This window comes from Pteronotus mesoamericanus, unplaced genomic scaffold (assembly GCF_021234165.1).
Source record: "Pteronotus mesoamericanus isolate MK-2021 breed Mesoamerican mustached bat unplaced genomic scaffold, CSHL_Meso_final scaffold_651, whole genome shotgun sequence".
Lineage (NCBI taxonomy): Eukaryota > Metazoa > Chordata > Mammalia > Chiroptera > Mormoopidae > Pteronotus > Pteronotus mesoamericanus.
Genome location: NW_026555325.1, coordinates 1,863,713 through 1,882,353, shown reverse-complemented (window position 1 = coordinate 1,882,353; position 18,641 = coordinate 1,863,713). Strand labels below are relative to the sequence as shown.

General features: G+C 38.3%; 1 protein-coding gene across 1 annotated transcript in view; it reads right to left on the bottom strand.

The window, feature by feature from the left end:
• THSD7B (thrombospondin type 1 domain containing 7B) overlaps nucleotides 1-18,641 on the bottom strand; it is a 774,554-nt gene that overhangs the window by 503,636 nt on the left and 252,277 nt on the right. Inside the window, exon 5 of the mRNA XM_054562681.1 lies at nucleotides 8,929-9,084. Within this exon, the coding sequence (XP_054418656.1) occupies nucleotides 8,929-9,084 (156 nt within the window). The remainder of the gene's footprint in view (nucleotides 1-8,928; nucleotides 9,085-18,641) is intronic.

The window sequence follows — 18,641 nt, the reverse complement described above, 5'->3', positions numbered from 1 at the left end:
ATTCAGCTGAGGTCTTTCTGAGTTGTTACCTCCTCACAAGAAAGGACTCAAGTCAGCTCTGGTGCACGGGGTGCCCTAGCCCCACTTCATTTGGTGGATCTGATAGGTACTAAGTTTCATCTCCTCAAATCAAAGATGTACAAATTAGAGAGTGGAATTTCTGGCACTGGATAGCAAGAAGGAGTCAGAATAATGACTTTCTGACCACAGATTCAGTTCACCATTAGTGAGGCTAAAACTTGTAGGGTCTTAATTTTTCTATGAACCTAAGGATTTGGTGGATAGTCTACTAATTCAGTGTCTATTCTGCTGGAGATAATTAGAAAAAGAGTGAATAGAGACTTGGGGGGGGAAAAAGAGAAGAACAAGTATCCGAGGGGTCAATATTTTTTAACTGAAGCCATGAACAAATTAAAGGAGGATTACACTGAAGGAGCAAGGAGCAGATGGACGCATCCAGGGCTGAGCACTGTAGTTCTTCATGTGCTAGTGACCCAGAAGAGTTCACGTAAACCTCGACGAAGCTATCCATGGCCGATGCTGTGTCTCTACACTGACTCCATCGGGACAGATTTAAAGCAAAACCAAGGATGACAGAAGCTTATTTCATCTTAAACATTTCATTTGTCCTTATCTCTGTCAGCCTTGGACATTTTGACAACTCTGAGTCAAAGGAGTTGAGCAGATAAAACCTTTCGTTCCAGCTCTAGAAATCAAACCACCATCCCTGCAGGGGTAGCATTTTATAGTATCTTTATTGACTTACACTCTGTTGTGAAAACATAAAAGAAGAAGATACATTGATAGGGTGATCGTGAGCATGAAAACTCAATTATGAGGATGAGAAGCAGGTGTGGCCCCACACCAGCTCCAATACACCAGACACAGAAAAAAAAGGGAAAAGAAAAACACTGTTTCTTACTATACATATTATCTATGACAAAGCAAAATTATTTTATATACTTCTCATTAAAAAAGGTGGATTTATCTCGTCAATGAGGACAGAAAATGAAAATTCCCCCCATTAGTATTATATAAGACCTAAAACGTATTTTCCTACTTTAATGTGTTATCTACATTGATTTTTTTGTCTCAGAGCGTAAAAGGCTGTCTTTGTAAAGATAGTCATGGCTTCTCAGTTTCAGAATGCCTTTCCCTATGGAGACATTTAGGACTTTAGGAGCTGTGATGGGGGGCAGTTTTCCATGGGGAAGGGCGGAATTCCTGACGTCCTACCACCGAAGCAATTATCTACTGTGACACTGTATCGGGAGGCCTCCATCAGCTCATCTTCTCCGAGATCAACTTTTGTGGGCAAGGTGGCCTTTTGAAAATACATCTGAAAGGGACAAGAATGTATGTTTATATGTCAAAAGTAATTTCTAAAAATGCATTGCACCTATAGGTTGAGTTCATCCATCAGCAATTTTTTTCAGGTTATTTCCCTTTCATGTATCTCTAATTAAAACTCTTTGGCAATGCATCAAAAATAAAGCAATGAGTGATAAAACCTGATCCAATTTAAATCCCTCTGAAAGGTGTTCTAGCCTCACTTGACAAGCACCAGCCTTCCGAGTACTGTTCTTGTCCACCTGTCACCGACCTGATAGGAGGTGCTAAGTCCGTGTACACAGCTGACTTTCTAATGTCCTCAGAGTGGCTGACAGACACAACCTTTATTCCTTATTCAATGGTGTCTGCCTAAGAATAACAGCCATCTGAAGATAACTTCTATAGTAACTAAGTTCTTCTATTAGATAATAAAATATATAATGCTGTCTTATCCTTTCCTACTATTTTTTAAAAATGGGAACAAAAAGAACATGCTAAAGTTGTAACACAGTAGCTGAGAAAAAGATTAATGAGGAGAAAAAAGTAATTATCTCTAGCTTTCAACATTTATTTTCTTGCTGTTTTCTGGTTTTTTCCTCAAATCCTACACCACAGAGATATAGAAACAGATACAGATATAGATATAGATTAGATATAGATATAAAATTTAGGAAAGTATGAATATCCTAGATTTCTGTTAGTAGATCCTCTGCATTTCTTTGGGATAGAGAATTCAAATGTGAAGCTAAACAATTCTGATTGTGTCCCGTGTTCTGTGATGTTTAATGCATTAGCCTGTGCACTCCAGCCTCCATGGAATTCTAAGCCATATTTAGTGTGTGCCAGTCAGTGACTCTGGCAGAACCCATGGTAGCACCATGAGGCAGACCCAGATTGAGACGATCTCAGACCCCATGCTCACAAGTCAGTAGAAATAGCAAGAAGATTACTTACTGTCATCATAACATGCTTGGTCTCCTGGTAGGCACAGAATCATTTCTCCAGAGGGGAAAAAACCATTCTTTATTCTTCCCAAAAAGGATTGCAGGCAGGTGGTCCTGGCAGGTCTTAGCAAGATGTTAAAAATAAAAATTCTCCAAAAATTCTCTCTGCTCTAGGGGAGAATTTATAAACTAACCCACTCCCAGACCTGAATAATAATCATTATGCTTATGCTCTTTCCTGTCTGCAATTACTTAGTGCCTAAAGCAGGTCATTTAACCTCAGTATGGGCCCTATAAAACAGAGTCTAATTCTTATTGATCCCAGCCTGTCCTGAACCCTGTAGTAGGCTGTGGTGACACTCAGGTAAGAAGCCCTACTGTTTCTACCCTTTCTTCTGAAAATATTGTTGTTTGAGACACAAAATACATATCCCAGTTACTTGGTGCTCTCAGACTAGTCTTGGCAAACCCTCCCTTTCTCACACACTGCCATCTATTTTCTCTCTCCCTCCAAAGCCACGGCACTAGTGCAAAGAGGCATCCCAGACCCCACACCTTGTCTCCTTCATCAGCTCAATGATTGGCTGTCAGGGCTAATTGTTCCCACTGGCCAACAAGGTGCACACGGGCAGTGGGCTTCTCTGCTAACCTCAGGGATAATCCTGTGTCTTGATTCAAACATTTTTAAGTTTATAGAGAAAATCACTAAGGGAGCCTAGTGTTTGAGGAAGACTCTACTGAAGAGACAGAATTCCATGTCCTTGTTGCAGATGTGGCTGCTATTAAATCACTATGGGATTTAGGACAAATTGCTTTACTTCCCTACACTTCTGTGTTGATGTTTTATGAAGTGTTGCATTCTTGCTGAGCCTAAATGCTGATGCAATGTGGGCAGTAGATCAGTGTCCTAGGGTTGTCAAAACAAAGTACCACAAACTGGAGGCTAGAAACCCAAAATCCAGGAGGCATCAGTAGATCTGAATGGAGGCATGCTCCATCTGAATGCTCTAGGGAGGGCTGCTTCCACACCTGTCCCAGCTTTCGGTGGTTTTCAGAAATCACTGCATTCCTCAGCTGGTAGATGTATCACTGCTATGCCTGTCTCTGTCTCTACGTGGCCTTCTCCTATGTCTTCTGTGCCTCTGTATCTACATGCAGCACTCTCTTCTGTATGTTTCTCTGTGTCCAAAGGACATCAGTCACGGGATTAGGGACTATTCTAATTATATATGACATCATTTAAACTTGATTACGTTTGCAAAACCCCATTTCCAAATAAGATCACATTCACATGTACTGGGAGTTAGCATTGAACATATCTTTTTGGAGGACACAATGTAACCCACAGCAGATGGTATCTAATAAATAGTGGAGCAGGCCATATTCACAGGAGTTGACTGCTACATTAGGGGAATGGGGGCCAATGAGGAAAAAATTTGGCAAATGGAGGGGTCAGAATGGTGTATGTTTCCCAGCTGAGTTCCATGGACCAGTCCTGAATTATGCGGAAAAGGAAGACTAAAGTTAAAAGAGCAGGTTTTTGCAAACGTTTCTGTGAAAATTTGGGCTCAAGTGACAAAAATTACAGCACAGGTTAGGAAAAAAACAAAAATGATTGAATGAATTTCTGTGGAGGCTTTGTGGTCCAGAACAAAGGGGACAAAACATTCAATAAACGTCTGTTAAGTCTGACCAGAGAATTGCTTCTACCTTCTTATAGTATCAGTATCTCATATGTCCTTGGGGGAATTGCTTATTTCCCGCTCTGTCTTCAAAGCTTGAATGGAGCTGTCTGTTCAGTGGATGAGGTCACTCCAGCCCCACAGCCCCCAGTCAGAGCAATTGGATCATGGAATAGCAGCATGTGACACATATTAGCCAATGAGATTCAGCGCCAGGACTCTTCCTGGAACTATGAGGAAAGAAATTTCTTTCTACTTTATTTACTATTTAAAAAGGAAATTATCTTTTTTTTTTTGATAGTGAGAATTTTAAGATCTACTCTTAGCAACTTTTAAATGTAAAATATAGCATTGTTAACTGTAGTCACATGTTATCCATTAGATTCTTAGAACGTATTCATCTTATAACTGGAAGATTGTATCCTTTGATCAATGACTCTCCCCATTCCTCCCCCACCACCCCCGCCTGCTCCTGGCAGTCACTATTCTACTCTTGGTTTCCATGAATTCAGTTTTTTTAAAGACTCCACATATAAGTGAGATCAAATAGTATTTGTCTTTCTTGACATTTTACTTTGCATAATGATCTCAAGGTTCATCCATGTTATCACAAATGGCAGGATTTTCTTCTTTTTATGGCCAATATTCCTTTGTGCATGTATGTGTACATATGTATTTATGTGTGTGTATATAGATATATATCATATTTTATTTAACAATTCATCTGTCAAAAGACACTTAGGTTGTTTCTATGTCTTGACTCTTGTGAAGAACACTGTAATGAATATGAGGGAGGTGCAGAGAGAGACAATGGATCTAAATAGTTCTTACCATAGACACACAAACACACACATACAAAAGGTATGTGAAGTGATGGATGTGTTAACTAACCTTATTGTGGTAATCATTTGGCAATATAGATGCATATCAAATCATGTTATATACCTTAAAATTATACAATGTTATAGGTATACAACATGTATACAACAATGTTATACAATTATACCTCAATAATTGACCATTAAAATAAGATGCCATCCTTTATAAGACTCTATGTTGATTCTATTACAATGTTTTAGAGAAAAAAAATACATCTATATAAAATGTACTTAGTGATTTTTATGGCACAATTAGATCTAAAAACCTAAAACATATGAAAAAAAATGGGCCTAAGAAACAAGAGAAAAAATTTAGCCTCATTCTCCAATTTCCAGTTTGTAGACCATGCTGATGTTATCTTATGTCTGAAACTTTAAATGAAATTGAGAGACTTTCACAATCTGCTCTACTGAAATCATAAATGGAGTTTTATGTTACTTGAACATAGATTATTAGGATAACAGAGTTTGTCTAATTATTTTAAATCCTCACCCAAGGATATATTAATTGATTTTAGAGAAAGAGGAAGGGAGGGAGGGAGAGAGATACAGATAGAGAGAGAGAGAAATTGATGTGAGAGAGAAATATCGATCAGTTGCCTCCCATGTGCACTCTGACCAAAGACTGAACCCACAACCTAGGTATGCGGCCTGACCTGGGATCGAACCTGCAATATTTGGTGTATGGGACAGTGTTCCAACCAACTGAGCCACCCCCAAAGGGCTAGTGTTGCCTAATTTAAGATCAAATGTCAACTGGATAAAATAATGTATGAAAGTTATGTTGCCTTGAAAGAAGAAGGAAACAATTTTTTATCACTGAAGTGATTGAGAACAATAGCTAATGCTAGATTTTTGTCAACCAATTCTAAGAAATAGACATTTCAAATCAGTGTTTTAAATAGTTATGACAATTTGTTGTTGCCCTGTAATTTGTAAAAATGAATAATCACTAAAAGGCATATGTTAGTTAAAAATCTACCAACAAGAAGGATGCGCAATATAAGTTTAGTAGTTAAAAAAAAAAAAAAAATCTGGTCTTTATCCCATGGAGAAGGCCTGCCTTAAACTGAACCTAATCAGAGAAGGGTACAACCAAACTACAGAGATATAGATTTTAAAGGTGAAGAGAAAAGAATAGAAGACTATAGAAACAGAAAATCATGAAGATAAAGTGAAAAAAATGAGAAAGACTCAGACCTATTGTAAGAGTGAAAAATTATAATAGTGAGGAATTGTAACCCACCATTTTTTGACATTGTTTCTATAATGCTGACTCTGACTAATACATAGCGTGTAGACGGGTTATATAAGAATCCTAGGAACTGACTTCAAAAGATACAGATCCCAACCTTCAAACATCACAGTTCTGGGAGATTTTCTGACCTTCAGCCATGGAGCCAGGATGACGTGAAGCCAGGGTGATGCACACAGGACCATCACTTGCCTTATCGGAATGGACTGTGCTCATCTGCACATACAGAATTTTCCACCCTCCTCTCTTGGTCTCTTTGTTCTATTCTCTTCCCCCTCCTTATAGAAATTTCTGTCTCCCCTGAGAAGAGCAGATGGGCTTTGAGGAATAAGTCTCTCATCTTCCCAGGAAGTGGGCTTTGAAACATGAGTCCCCCATCTTCCAGGTGAGTGACACCTAAAAATAAACCCTTTCCGTTACAACAGCACCTACTTCTTGAGTATTGGCTTTCATAGCAGCAGGCAGCTGGACCTTCTTTAGATTACACTATAACCTCATTGATACTTTTGGATCAGCCCCATATTCACCTCTGTTTTCTAGCTCTGCATGCTAATAAATTCTCCCTTTTGCCTTAAGTCATCTTGAATTGTGTTTCTGTCACCTATAATCAAAATTGCCCCAAATGATATAAGGCCCACTTGGCCTGGTATAGATTCTACAGCTTTGAAAATAAAGGAATGTAATCACCACACTAGTGATTGCAGAGGGTGGGGGCAGTATAAGAGGGTTAAATGGTAATGGAAAAATACAATACAAAGGTTTAAAAAAAAAGAAAGGAAGATAACACTCAATGCAGCCAAGTTGCTCCAGCATGGAGAGCCATGCCACTGTGGCCAAGGAGCCTAAGTCCAACCTCAAGTCATTTTCTGAACAGAAGAGAATGGTACAGGTTGAACATCAAAGGGCTGGTTCTAAGAACACATAAGTCACACTGAGAAGTCTCATGTGCAATTACACGGTCTAATTATGTATGTGTGGACCATAAAACCACTGACTGTGGGTCTTAGTATTAATGAGAAATTTTGTGTATCCATAAGCTGGCAAGGCTAGAAGAATGTTTTGGTTACATGTCAAATAAGGAAATGGCATAGTCCCCACCCATCCCCCAGGTTCTATTGAGATGGAGATTTCTATTGTTCGATAACAAAATTAAAATTAGCTACTTCTTGCTTTTGACTCAGTACATTCCCTTCTCTCCTGCCTTAGAACAAGAGTCAGAATAAAGGGAAAAGCCCAAGGGCATAGTGTGTGAACATGAGCATGCACAAAAGGTGCATTTGTACATTGCAGACACTGCTGAAATAGGTGTTTCAAATGGACCCAAATTTTAGCTGAAAGCACCAGCTTCGGAACATCAAACATTCCTCATGTATTCCTTCTTTGCATGTGAATGACTAGAATTAGTGCTTAAGAAACACAACCTAACTTCTCAAATGTCCTTGGCTCTAAATAAAGGGAATACCATGGTACACCAGTACTTGTCATTAATTTGTTCCAGAATTCATGATGAGTGCCGAAACTGACAAGTACGGAGCAATGAAGCATTTTCTCTTGCAGGGTATCATCATGACTCATACAAGTTCTAGCAAGTGCAACAAGTCCCCAGGAAGGGCCAAGTGCTGGATCACTTTTTTCTTGTCAAAATGCAACAAGTAAAGGATTTAATGAGTTCTGAAGCTGACAAGTACGGAGTCATGACTGCTGTGCTGCAACTTTTCAAGGCCGGACAGGTTCACGGGATTCGTGCAGATGGAAGAATATTCACAGAGCTGTTGGGATGTCTGGCATGCCTTTATTTAAGGGTGGACGATCCATGCACGCTGCAAGCTGCGTGTCACACTGCATGTCACCTGTCCCCTCTGCATGGCACCCAGCGTGGCCCTTGCCTTTCCCCTGCATGGCACCCAGCAGGGAGTCCTTAACCCTTTAAATACTAGAAACAAACAAAGCCAGCAGGGTGCCAACAGATCTTCTACAACAGAGCTTCATACCACTCATGAGAGCTCCCTCAAGGCTATGGGAACAGTTTATTGAACTCAGACTCAGGGGTATGAGACCCAGTCTCAAGGCTATTGAGAACATTACTTTATCTGACCCATTCAAGGTTGTGAGAAACTGCTTCCCTTACCTACCCAGACACCTGGCTGAGGAAGCCAGGCTGCCTCCTTTTACCTTACACTGTATTTCTTTTTAGCACTGCCATGTAATGGGACATCATACTAATGTAAACTGAAGAGCCAATGAAAGAGAAGTCAAGATGTCACCAGAAACGAACTGTTGAAGATGAAGCTGTGTACTTTTAACAGCAAATAAAAGAAAACAAGATTACAGAGCCCTACAAAGTTAAGCACATAAAGTTTTAAGATTTCACCTTAAGGCTGAGGGCATCTGAAAGTAAACAACATACATAAATGCCCCTTATGAAAATGTGAACTATAACACCCAATTCAGCATGTGGAAATCTGAAAACAGATATGTAAAACATTTGTTTCCTGATGTGTTTATAGAAATCATGTCTAATTTCCTCAGTATACCATTACATGTATAAAATATTATTACATCATTTTTTGAGTTATAGTCACTTCACTAGCTATGAGACTACTTGGAAGGTCAATCAAGGTGAGAGTCTGTGTTCATAGAAATGTCCCCAATGGCTTCCATAATAACTGAATGCTGTCAGGCTTGAGCTGATAATCTAAATTTTACAAACATTGTCTTAAGCAGGTTTAATCGGCTACTTAGCTACCAGAATATGTGTGTGTGTATGTGTGTTTGTGTGTGTGTGTATGTGTGTGTACACTGGAAGTGAATGAAGCACACACAAACAAGCCACTCACCTTTTCTCCCCTGGGGATCGCGGCAGTTTTCATGGATGCATGGACCCCAGGCTGACCAGGAAGACACTATACAGTCTGTAGAGCAGGGAATATTGCAGAGCTGAGAGGCTTCAGGGGCAGGTTCCAAACATAATGTCTTTTCCACAGGTCTAAAGACTGAAGGACAAAAAAGAAAAAAAATAATGGACCACATTGCATTCTCCGGTTATCCTAGGACTGTCCCTATCTTTGCATGCTTGCCTTGGCCATAACAGCTTGGTGGCTAACAGGGTACATGCAAACAAAATATGGAGCACTCTCTAATACTCGCTGCTGAATTGCACATTATTAGCAATGGGATGAGAAAAGGCAAAAAAAGCAGTAAAAAAAGAATATGCATTTAAGTTTCTTGCTTCACAGAGTATTCCCTGGAAATCAAAAGAGGACTAAAAATATAGATACAAATTATCTAGAGTTATGATTAAAAAAATTAAATGGCTTTAGGTGAAGTTTCAAGATGAGTCCATCTCGACTGTATAAATGACTGGATCGCTTGAAAAAATCAAAATTAAACCCCTGAGGTGGGGTGTTTAGCATAACCAATCTACTGCTGTTACTCCCCTGAGCAGTGGAGCTTGCAAAGACACAGAAGAAAAATGATTCTTAAAATAAGAAGAATAATCAAGATCTATGATTGCGAAATTAGCCCCTAAAAGTCAATTTCATTAGTAAGGCTACCCAGACACAAGGAGTGTCTAAGGAGCCACAGAAACTGCTAAACTAGGAGACTTGAACTCTCCCTGGTGTGCCCCTGCCCCCAGGGCACCCCTAGAACTGGGTCACTTCAGGATGCAGAAACCACCTGTGTATCAGTGGCATTCACCAAAAGCTCTCTGCACGCAGACCCATCTGGGCACCGAAAACACACAGGTAAAGGACAAGATGAGAGCCTGATTCCTGTGAAGTTTAAAACATAATAGTAACTAAGAGAGCGAAACCTAGAGATGACACAACAAAAAACACCAAATGCATACCTACACTTGTACAGAGCAGTCCCCCATAAAGAAGGTTTGGGAGCAATTCAGAGTTTGTGAGTAAATGGTTTAAGTTCAGAAGGTTTTATCTTATGGACTGGCTTGTGTTAATGTCTAAATATGTCCTATGTTATTTCCGTCCAGTTAAGTCGATTAGAATTGCTTCAAAGGCAGAGACTGGTGTGAGGATTGGGTGGCGAATCATGTTGTCCGCCCTGCTCCCTCACACTTTATATGAGATGTGAATTAAATCATGTAAAATTGGCACTGAATCACTGCTCTGACCAACAGAACTTTAAAAATAATCCAAAACAATAGCAAAATAAAATTTTTAAATACTATCATGAAGAAGGTACAACCATGAGGGAAATTAAAAAAAAAAAAGGGGGGGGCGGCGGTTTCTAATGAACAATGGAGCAGCCTGCGGTAATTGTGAGGGTGAATGAGAAAAATAAAAGGTTGCAGAGAAAAATCTTTTGTGTTTGAAATTGATTCTTTTACAGTTTAACAAAGGGATTCGACCTGACTTAAATAGAAGACAGGGGCAAAGGACGATTGCAAATGTAAATGTCAAAGGTCACAAGTCAGTGGAGGAGACAGGGGAAGGCATAGAGAACAGGTATTGGGGGAATTCAAAAGGGAGGCTGAAGAGAGCTGATAATCAAACACGGATAGTGCCAGCGGTGATAACAGTGGGATGGGGAGGCTGGAGTGACCAGGACTGGAGATGATCATGTGACACTGACGGATCGTGAGTAACAAAGGACCTGCAAGATGGAGGGAGGGGCTTGGGGTTTCTTTTCCAGGAGTGAGCAAGAGAAGTCACACAAGACAGCCGTTCATGGAGTAAATTATGCATTCACTCTAAAACCACTGAGCAGCCACTCTCAATCAAGCTCTTTTGAACGGTGTCTGCTTTCAAGGAGCTCTAAGTCAAGCAGAATAAGTCAAGTAGCTTATTAACAAAATTGATGCAAAGAGACGCTTCAGAGCATGCTGCATAGCCACAGGTCTTAAGGCAAAAGTATGTTTGTGTCCAGGCCCGTTCTAATTATATTGTGTTCTCACAAACTCAAACTTTAGTTTTAAAAACAAAACCTCGATAATGGTGGAAAAGGAACTGGGGCACGTAAGCTGTTTAATCTCCTTATTTAATAAATATTTGTAGTGCTTGCCAGGTGCCAGTTATAAATATCAGTTTATTTAACCTGCATAATTTCCCCTTGAAATATATATTACTATTATTCCTAGTTTAAAAATGAGGAAACTGTGACAGAAATATTTACTCTCTTTCCCACATATCCAGTTAGTGAGCAGTGGAGCTGGGATTTGGATCCAGGGGTCTGTCTCTTAACCACGGCACTAAGAGGTCTCTTCATTCATCAATCAATCTACATTGATAAGTGCCTCCCATCTGTTAATATAGTGTTAGGTGCTGAAGTAAGAACAGTGAGTGAAACAAACAAGATCCCTGCCCTCGTGGAGCCCATACTCCAGTGTGAGTTGACACTAATTATACATGAATCCACATGCTCCAGCAAGACTGGAAAGCTGTTACGGCTGCTTCTCTGCCCTTTTCCATGGCTCTCTCCCTGCAACACCAGTTAGATAGAGCTCAAGTGTCTGATAATCAATGCTGGGAAGATACCCCAAACCTCTCAACAGCAAGGCCCAGAAGACACTTGCTGTTATAACCTCTGTACTTGTGTTGAAACTAGTCAATCCACCAGTGCAATGGCCACTCACACAGTAGATCTGCATTAAATCTCACTGGAAGCTCTAGATTGTGCCCGTAAGGCTCCAGGTTGACAGTGCAATTGACAAGAGACTGGGAAACTTGTCCTAAAGCTGTGTTTGTTTGTACAGATATGCTTATGTGGCTTATTTTTGGAAGGCTGTTGAGGATTATTGGGAATTGTGGGGTTAATAATTTGATAAATACTTAACTGTCAATTAGTTGACTATTGGACATTAGGACTAATGTAACTACTAAGATTTGAAAGTAAGAGAGAGAGACGTGGTGCGCTGGAGAATGGGGAGAGACTTCCCTGGGGACTACTAAGTGACATAATAGAAGCCCAGGGGTGGGACTGAGGCCATTTGTCAGAGTACTTTTGCCTCTCCAGCACCTGCTGTTTTGACAGACAGTAGATCTTTATCCATATCAATAAATTCTTTCAGTCCGAGATGACATGTCTAAGATGCTTCATTTAGGCATTGAATCAATACACTTGGGTCAACCTATCTCTATCTCAGACCCCCTGGGCTACATTCGTTCTACAAATAAATCATGAGTAAATCACAAAGCACTTACCAGCTTCAGACCACTTAGCTGGTCATCTCCCCAAGAACAGTAAACACAGGATATTTCTATGACTATTGACTGTCAGAGCTAGAAGGGAGCTTTCGAGCTAATTAATTTAGTTTAATTCAGCAATTTTACTGAAAAAATGGGCACCAAAGACATTAGGTACTTTTTCCAAATTCACTCAGTAAATCCAGAGCAAGCCCAAAGTTTTGTCCCAGGTGGTTGATTCACGTCCACCTGGCCATCTTAATTTTCCTTTCATGGAATGAAGGCATCAGACCAGATATATGAGGTCATTTATACTAAGGAGATTTTGCTTCTGAATCTCAGTGACCACAACTGGCGTCAGCCAGAGCCAAAACAGACCAAAGATATCCACCTAGGAAAGCTGCAGGCTTCATTTAACCCTTTAAATAAAATCTGAATCCTTCTCTTCCTTCACTGATATTCCAAAACTCCTCCAAACCTCTCCCTGGACCTCCCCCACTAAGCAGGTGATAGTGAAACCGAAATTTGCTCCACTTCAGATGAATATTTACTAGTTTTATTCATAGCTATTCATGCTGTAATAAAATTATTTGGGGGTGGCTAGGTGAAGACCATGACCTGGGCCACCTGGAATTGGTTGGTCTGTATATTTTACTTTTTACAAAGCCTCGTTTCTTCTTGGCCAAACTCCAGCCATGATGTCCATAGGAAAAAAAAAATGTTGCTTGTCTACTTACCTGCACTCCTTTCTCTGAAATCTATGGACTGAAATGACTTTAATTCTGTTTACTTACTCTGTCTTCTCTAATGCAATGAAGTCATGCTCTAATCAGTGTACTTATTCAATGCAGGGCTGTGCTCGTCCCTTGTTCCACTTTTTCCAGCTGCCTTTTAGATGTCGCCTTGAGGCCTTCTGCCATTCCTGTGTTAACCAACTGCCTGACTAAATAAGCAATTACCCAGGGTCTTATAGGCTTTAACCTTTGTATGCAGCAATGTTAGGCCCCTCTGGAGAACTCCCACAGACATAAAGTATTCAAGAGCCAAAATAACACATTGACATCACTACACAGTAGCTTTCTAAATCCTAGAGAATATATTACAGCATTATAAGTAATTGTACATAAGCAATAATCATTAATATTTTGGTATTTTGGTACTTAACCTGGAACTTTTTATCTGCAATAAGAAATTATTACATTGACCTGCCTTACAAGAAATGTGAAAGTCTGTTACTAACAATTGCAAAGTTGCCCTAAATAATGAATTACTCCATGAACAGCACGGTGATTAATAAGAGGGAAAATATGCTGGGTAGATGATATGTTGAATGTTTAAAAAATTATTCTTAATTCTAGAATCGTACAAAGTTCATGATTTGCCTTAATCACTAGGTAATTTCAGATGAGCATACTAATTCAATCAAAATGAATTGTAATTAAGAAGAAAAATGCCTGTTGTGATCATTACCATGTGACTGCCATTGTAAAGAAAAATGAGTTCCTTCACATTTTATTTTTGAAACTAAATCAAGTTCTAATTCAAACTAATGTGAATTAATACAGAAATAAGTTGGCAAAGATTCAGTACAAATATATTACTCCCTGCCCCTACTGATGGCCAGTTTGTAAAATCTAAACTTCAATGCCCTTTAACCCCCCAAAAAGAAATTAAACTGAAACTATAAAATAATATTTAATTAATTATAATTAATAACCTGGCATCTCTCTCTAGTTTACTTAAAAATGCTTAAGTTATATTTGCTTAAAGTAAAAAGGGTTTCATAGGAGTCAATGGCATTTCCTTATTTTTTTAATATATCTGTTATTGAATGAAAAATGTTTGGTCTTTCAAAATTCACAAAGTATTTGAGGTAATTCCTCCATATAATGGAGTTCACCTTTTTTTCTGGACAGAAAAAAGTCTCTTGAATGTGCAAGGAATTAATTACAAGATGGTGTTTTTTTTTTCTTCGTATTTTCAAGGAGATGAAAAGAAAATAAAGTTGATTCTACTTCCTGAGAACTTGTAAAACCTAGATTATTTGCCAGCTTTCTATTAGGGGTAGTAAGTACTCCTACAAACAACACATTCCATTTTTAGTTGTTTTACATAACAGATCTGATTTCCAGAATGACATCAGCCTGCACAAAGAAGTTAGACAAATAAGTTATTTTCATTTCAATTTTCCTAACAAAGTGCAGGTACTGAAAAACACAAAGGGAACTTCAACTCAAAACTCAGGAACACCCTGCCCCTCCCCACCGCCATTTCACAGGCTCCCAAGAAATAACAAAAATAGAAACAACCATTGCTAAGATTTAATTCAAAACTAATGGAATAGCCTACTTATGCAAAAATGCTGCTTTCTAAATGATTTTTGAAAAATAATATTGCCTCTGACATATTCATTTAGTGAGTACACTGACTTGGCAGAAATTCAATCCACCTCACTGCTAAAATAAATAGGCCTCTTCTGCAGACTGAAAGAGTCAAGTGGTTGAAGGGGAAAGATAAATAATATTACAATTTTAAACAGAGAGCTATTTTCCTTCAAGAAGCTTCATGTATTATTTCAATTCCCTTTTGCTACTGGGATTTGCAAAATAATGTATCATTCTTTTAACTTAGCGGATAGAATAAAAACAAATCTGTCTTCCAGCACTTTTACACAGTTTAAAGAATTAAATTGCATCTCATCCTATTATATCTAATAAAGCTTAATTTAGCCATATTGTAACTCTCTTGACAAGTACTGTGCAATAAAATTTGGCAGGAGGATGTGTGTGTATATACAGTAAATTTAATATCTAAAAATAATCCCTGCAATTAGAAATGATTATGTGAAATTTGGCATAATTATTTATGCCAAACATGTTGAAAAGTTCTCCAAATTTCATTCATTTCACATAGCCAATTAGAAAATGTCTATCAGCTAGTGATTTTTCTCAATGTTACAGAAAAACACTATAGCCAAAGATGAAAAACAATATTCAGACTAAAAATGAAGACAAAAGATATGAAGTATATATACAATTTTAGAAAGTAATTAGAACCAAATAAATCAATTACATAATTCAGGAACAAACACAGTAGTTTTCAGATCTAAATTGATATATTTCTATCTTCAGGTATTATCTCCTCTGTTCCAGTTTTGAGAATTTCTTTCCAATTGTTTTCCAGACTTCTAGCTAAGAGCTGGTACACGGGTCTGGAAAGGGTGGAAAGAACAAGAGCTGTCTGACATGGCATCTTTTATACCTTATAGATTTAAAAATACCATCAACGATGAGAGAGAATGAGTGAAAGATGAGGAAGTAGTCAGGCAAAGGGACAAAGTGAAAAGGCAAAGAGGCCAGTGAGATAAATAAAGTTATCTCCAGAGGTGTCAAGGATATGCAATGTCAGAGAGATGCAAGTATTAAAAGGGTTTTAGTGCAAGAGCCTCTTCATATCAGCATTCTGCAACCTGGGATCGTTTTTCCCATACGAACAATGACAAGCGCTAAAAGAATGACTGCAAGTGTCTAGTTCACTAATTAATGTTAGGAACAATAGCTAATACATATTGACAGCCCACTTGTTTCTAGGCACTGTGGTATGCACTTAAATACAACTTCTCATTTATTCATTACAACCACTGCAAGGTAAGTGCAATTATTGTTCCCATTTTATAGATGAGATAACTGGAGATAAATTACTTGCCTAAAACAACAAAGCTAATAAGTAATAAACACAGAACGAGGGCTCTGAAAAGCCCATTTCCTTTAACACTACACTATACTAAGATGTTGTATTTGTAATAAATTATAATAGGAAAATCTGCTGTAATAGTAATGATTTATCAGAAAAATTCTCTCTGGCTGATGTGGCTCAGTGGCTTGAATGTTGGCTTGTGAAGCTAAAGGTTGCCAATTCGATTCCTAGCATGTGCCGGGGTTGTGGACCAGGTCACCAGCTGGGGGCATGTGCAAGAGGGAACCGGTCAAGGTTTCTCTCTTTCTCTTTCCCTCTAGCTTCCACTCTCTCTAAAAATAAATTATATCCTTAAAATAAAAGAAAAATAAATAAGTGGACATTGAGTCCATTTCCAATTTTTTTTCAAGTGAGATCAAGTAGAAAAAAAAAATTTTAAATATCAGTAGTAAAGGCTAAACCTGAGTAAAGGCAAATGTTAAAGGAGAATGAGGAGGGAGATTAGTATTTTTGATGTGATTCTGACAGGTACTTATGGTTATTACTTAAGGTATGAGGGAGTAGATGGAATTAGATTATAGCCCTTGCTGGGTGGCTCAGTTGGTTAGAGCATCATCTCATACACCAAAAGGTTGTGGATTCAATCCCCAGTCATGGCATCCATACCAAAAGCAAATGATGTATGTTTCTGTTACACTGATGTCAGTTTCTCTGTCTGTCTGTTTCTCTCTCTCAAATTAATAAACATATTCTTGAGTGAGGATTAAAAAATAAAGAACAGAAAGAAATTATATTAATTATTACTTTCATCTTAAATTTAGGTTTAGGGCTATTCCTGATGAATTACAATGAGTTCGCAATAAGTGCCCCTCCCCTCTTTTAAGATTTTCTTAGAGTAAATGGTGCTAAAATAAACTATTTAGACAGCTCTGAAACTGGAAAAAGGCAACAAGTGTATGCAAAGCTCACCTTTCACTGGGTACACATAGTATCACCAGCACAGTTCTGTCTCCTTACCAACCCTATCGAACCCATCAACTGAGAAAGGAAAGAAGTTCCAGAGCAATGCCCCTAGGTCCACTGGACAAGAATTGGAAAGAAGAAGGATGTTTTAAAAATAGAAAAAAGCATGACAGGGGTAAGGATTTCTCAGAGGAGGAAAGGGAACAGGAAGACATGGTAAGAAAGGTAAGAAGAAGGTGACAGAATGCAGGGTCAAGACTCTCAGACTTCAATACTGGTCACAAGATGCCCTCTTAGTTCATCAGAACAAAGGAAGTCAGACCTTTATCTGTGTTGATTTAGAAGGTGGGTCTCTCAAGCCCAAAATGAGTTGAATGAGAAGTCTTAAAAATGTGAGCAAGAACAGGAAATCCATATTCTCTAAGGCGACATAGTCCTCTAAGAACACTGCTAAACAAGAAGCTTAAAACTCTTTCTAAAGGAACAAAAGCCATACCCGAAATTATGTACATCTTAATGCCTTTCACCTTTTCACCTATCTTCCCAACCCCCCTCCCATCTGGCAACCACCAATTTGTTCTCTGTATCATGAGCCTGTTTCTGTTTCATTTGTTCATGTACTTTTTTTTCAGATACCATATAGAAGTGAAATCATATGGTATCTGTCTTCCTCTGCCTGATTTATCTCACTTAGTATGATACCTTGTAGATTAAAATAGTCATGACAATGTAAGTACAGCATAGGGAAAATAGTTACTAATATTGCAATAACTGTGTATGGTGTCATATGTGTACTAGACTTACCAGGATGATTACTTCTAAAGATATATAAATGTCTAATCACTATGTTTTACACCCAAAACTAATATAATATCATATGTCAACTCTAGTTGAAAAATAAGTTTTTAAAAATGTGATTATTTTAGAGAGTCAAGAAAGAACTATTTGTCCCTAAAATAAATATGCACATCATCCTATTTTTAAAGGAAAGAAAAGCAAAGACATCTACTCGATGTCTTTGGTAGCATATGCTATGGATACTTCAAATTTGCAAATCATTTTAAACTAAACAAGTTAATTCAATTTCAAAGGAAGGCTCATGGGATTCTCAAAATCCCAAAATAGTGATAGGGACAAGACATTGCATAATAATTTTTAAATGTAGAGTAGTCATTTCTATTATATGAGGAACTACATTATGGAGTTTTAGACATAAAACAAAAATTAAAAATTGAAACGTTGGCATTGAAAAATGATGAAATCTCCTTTCTCACAGGCCTATTCGTATACTATAAGTCAAGGCTGATATTATAAATTAGTAGCTTCTAACCAGGCTTCACCAGTGGGGTCTAACACAGACCCAACTCAGAAGCATTGTGCCAGACTTGGGAAGGGGGTAGCGGAGAGCACACAGATTTATATCTTCAAAAATCTTTATTATTAACAGGATGGGGACTAACTCCTATGACTAATTTATGAAGTATGATTTTGAAAACCCAATTGGAAAAATACTATTATTAAAATCCATTAAACCGAGAGCGTACCACTACCTGTGTGAATTGGGCAAATCTCTTGGCAATTGAGCTTCTGTATAATAAATAAACCATCTAGTGTTTCTCATGTTTGTTATATAATCTTCTCCTTAAGGAGCCTGTGTAAACACTTTTTCCTTAACTGTCCCTCACTTCCCCATGACATTTTCACACCATACATATACTGTGTGTATGTGTGTATCTGTTCTGTAA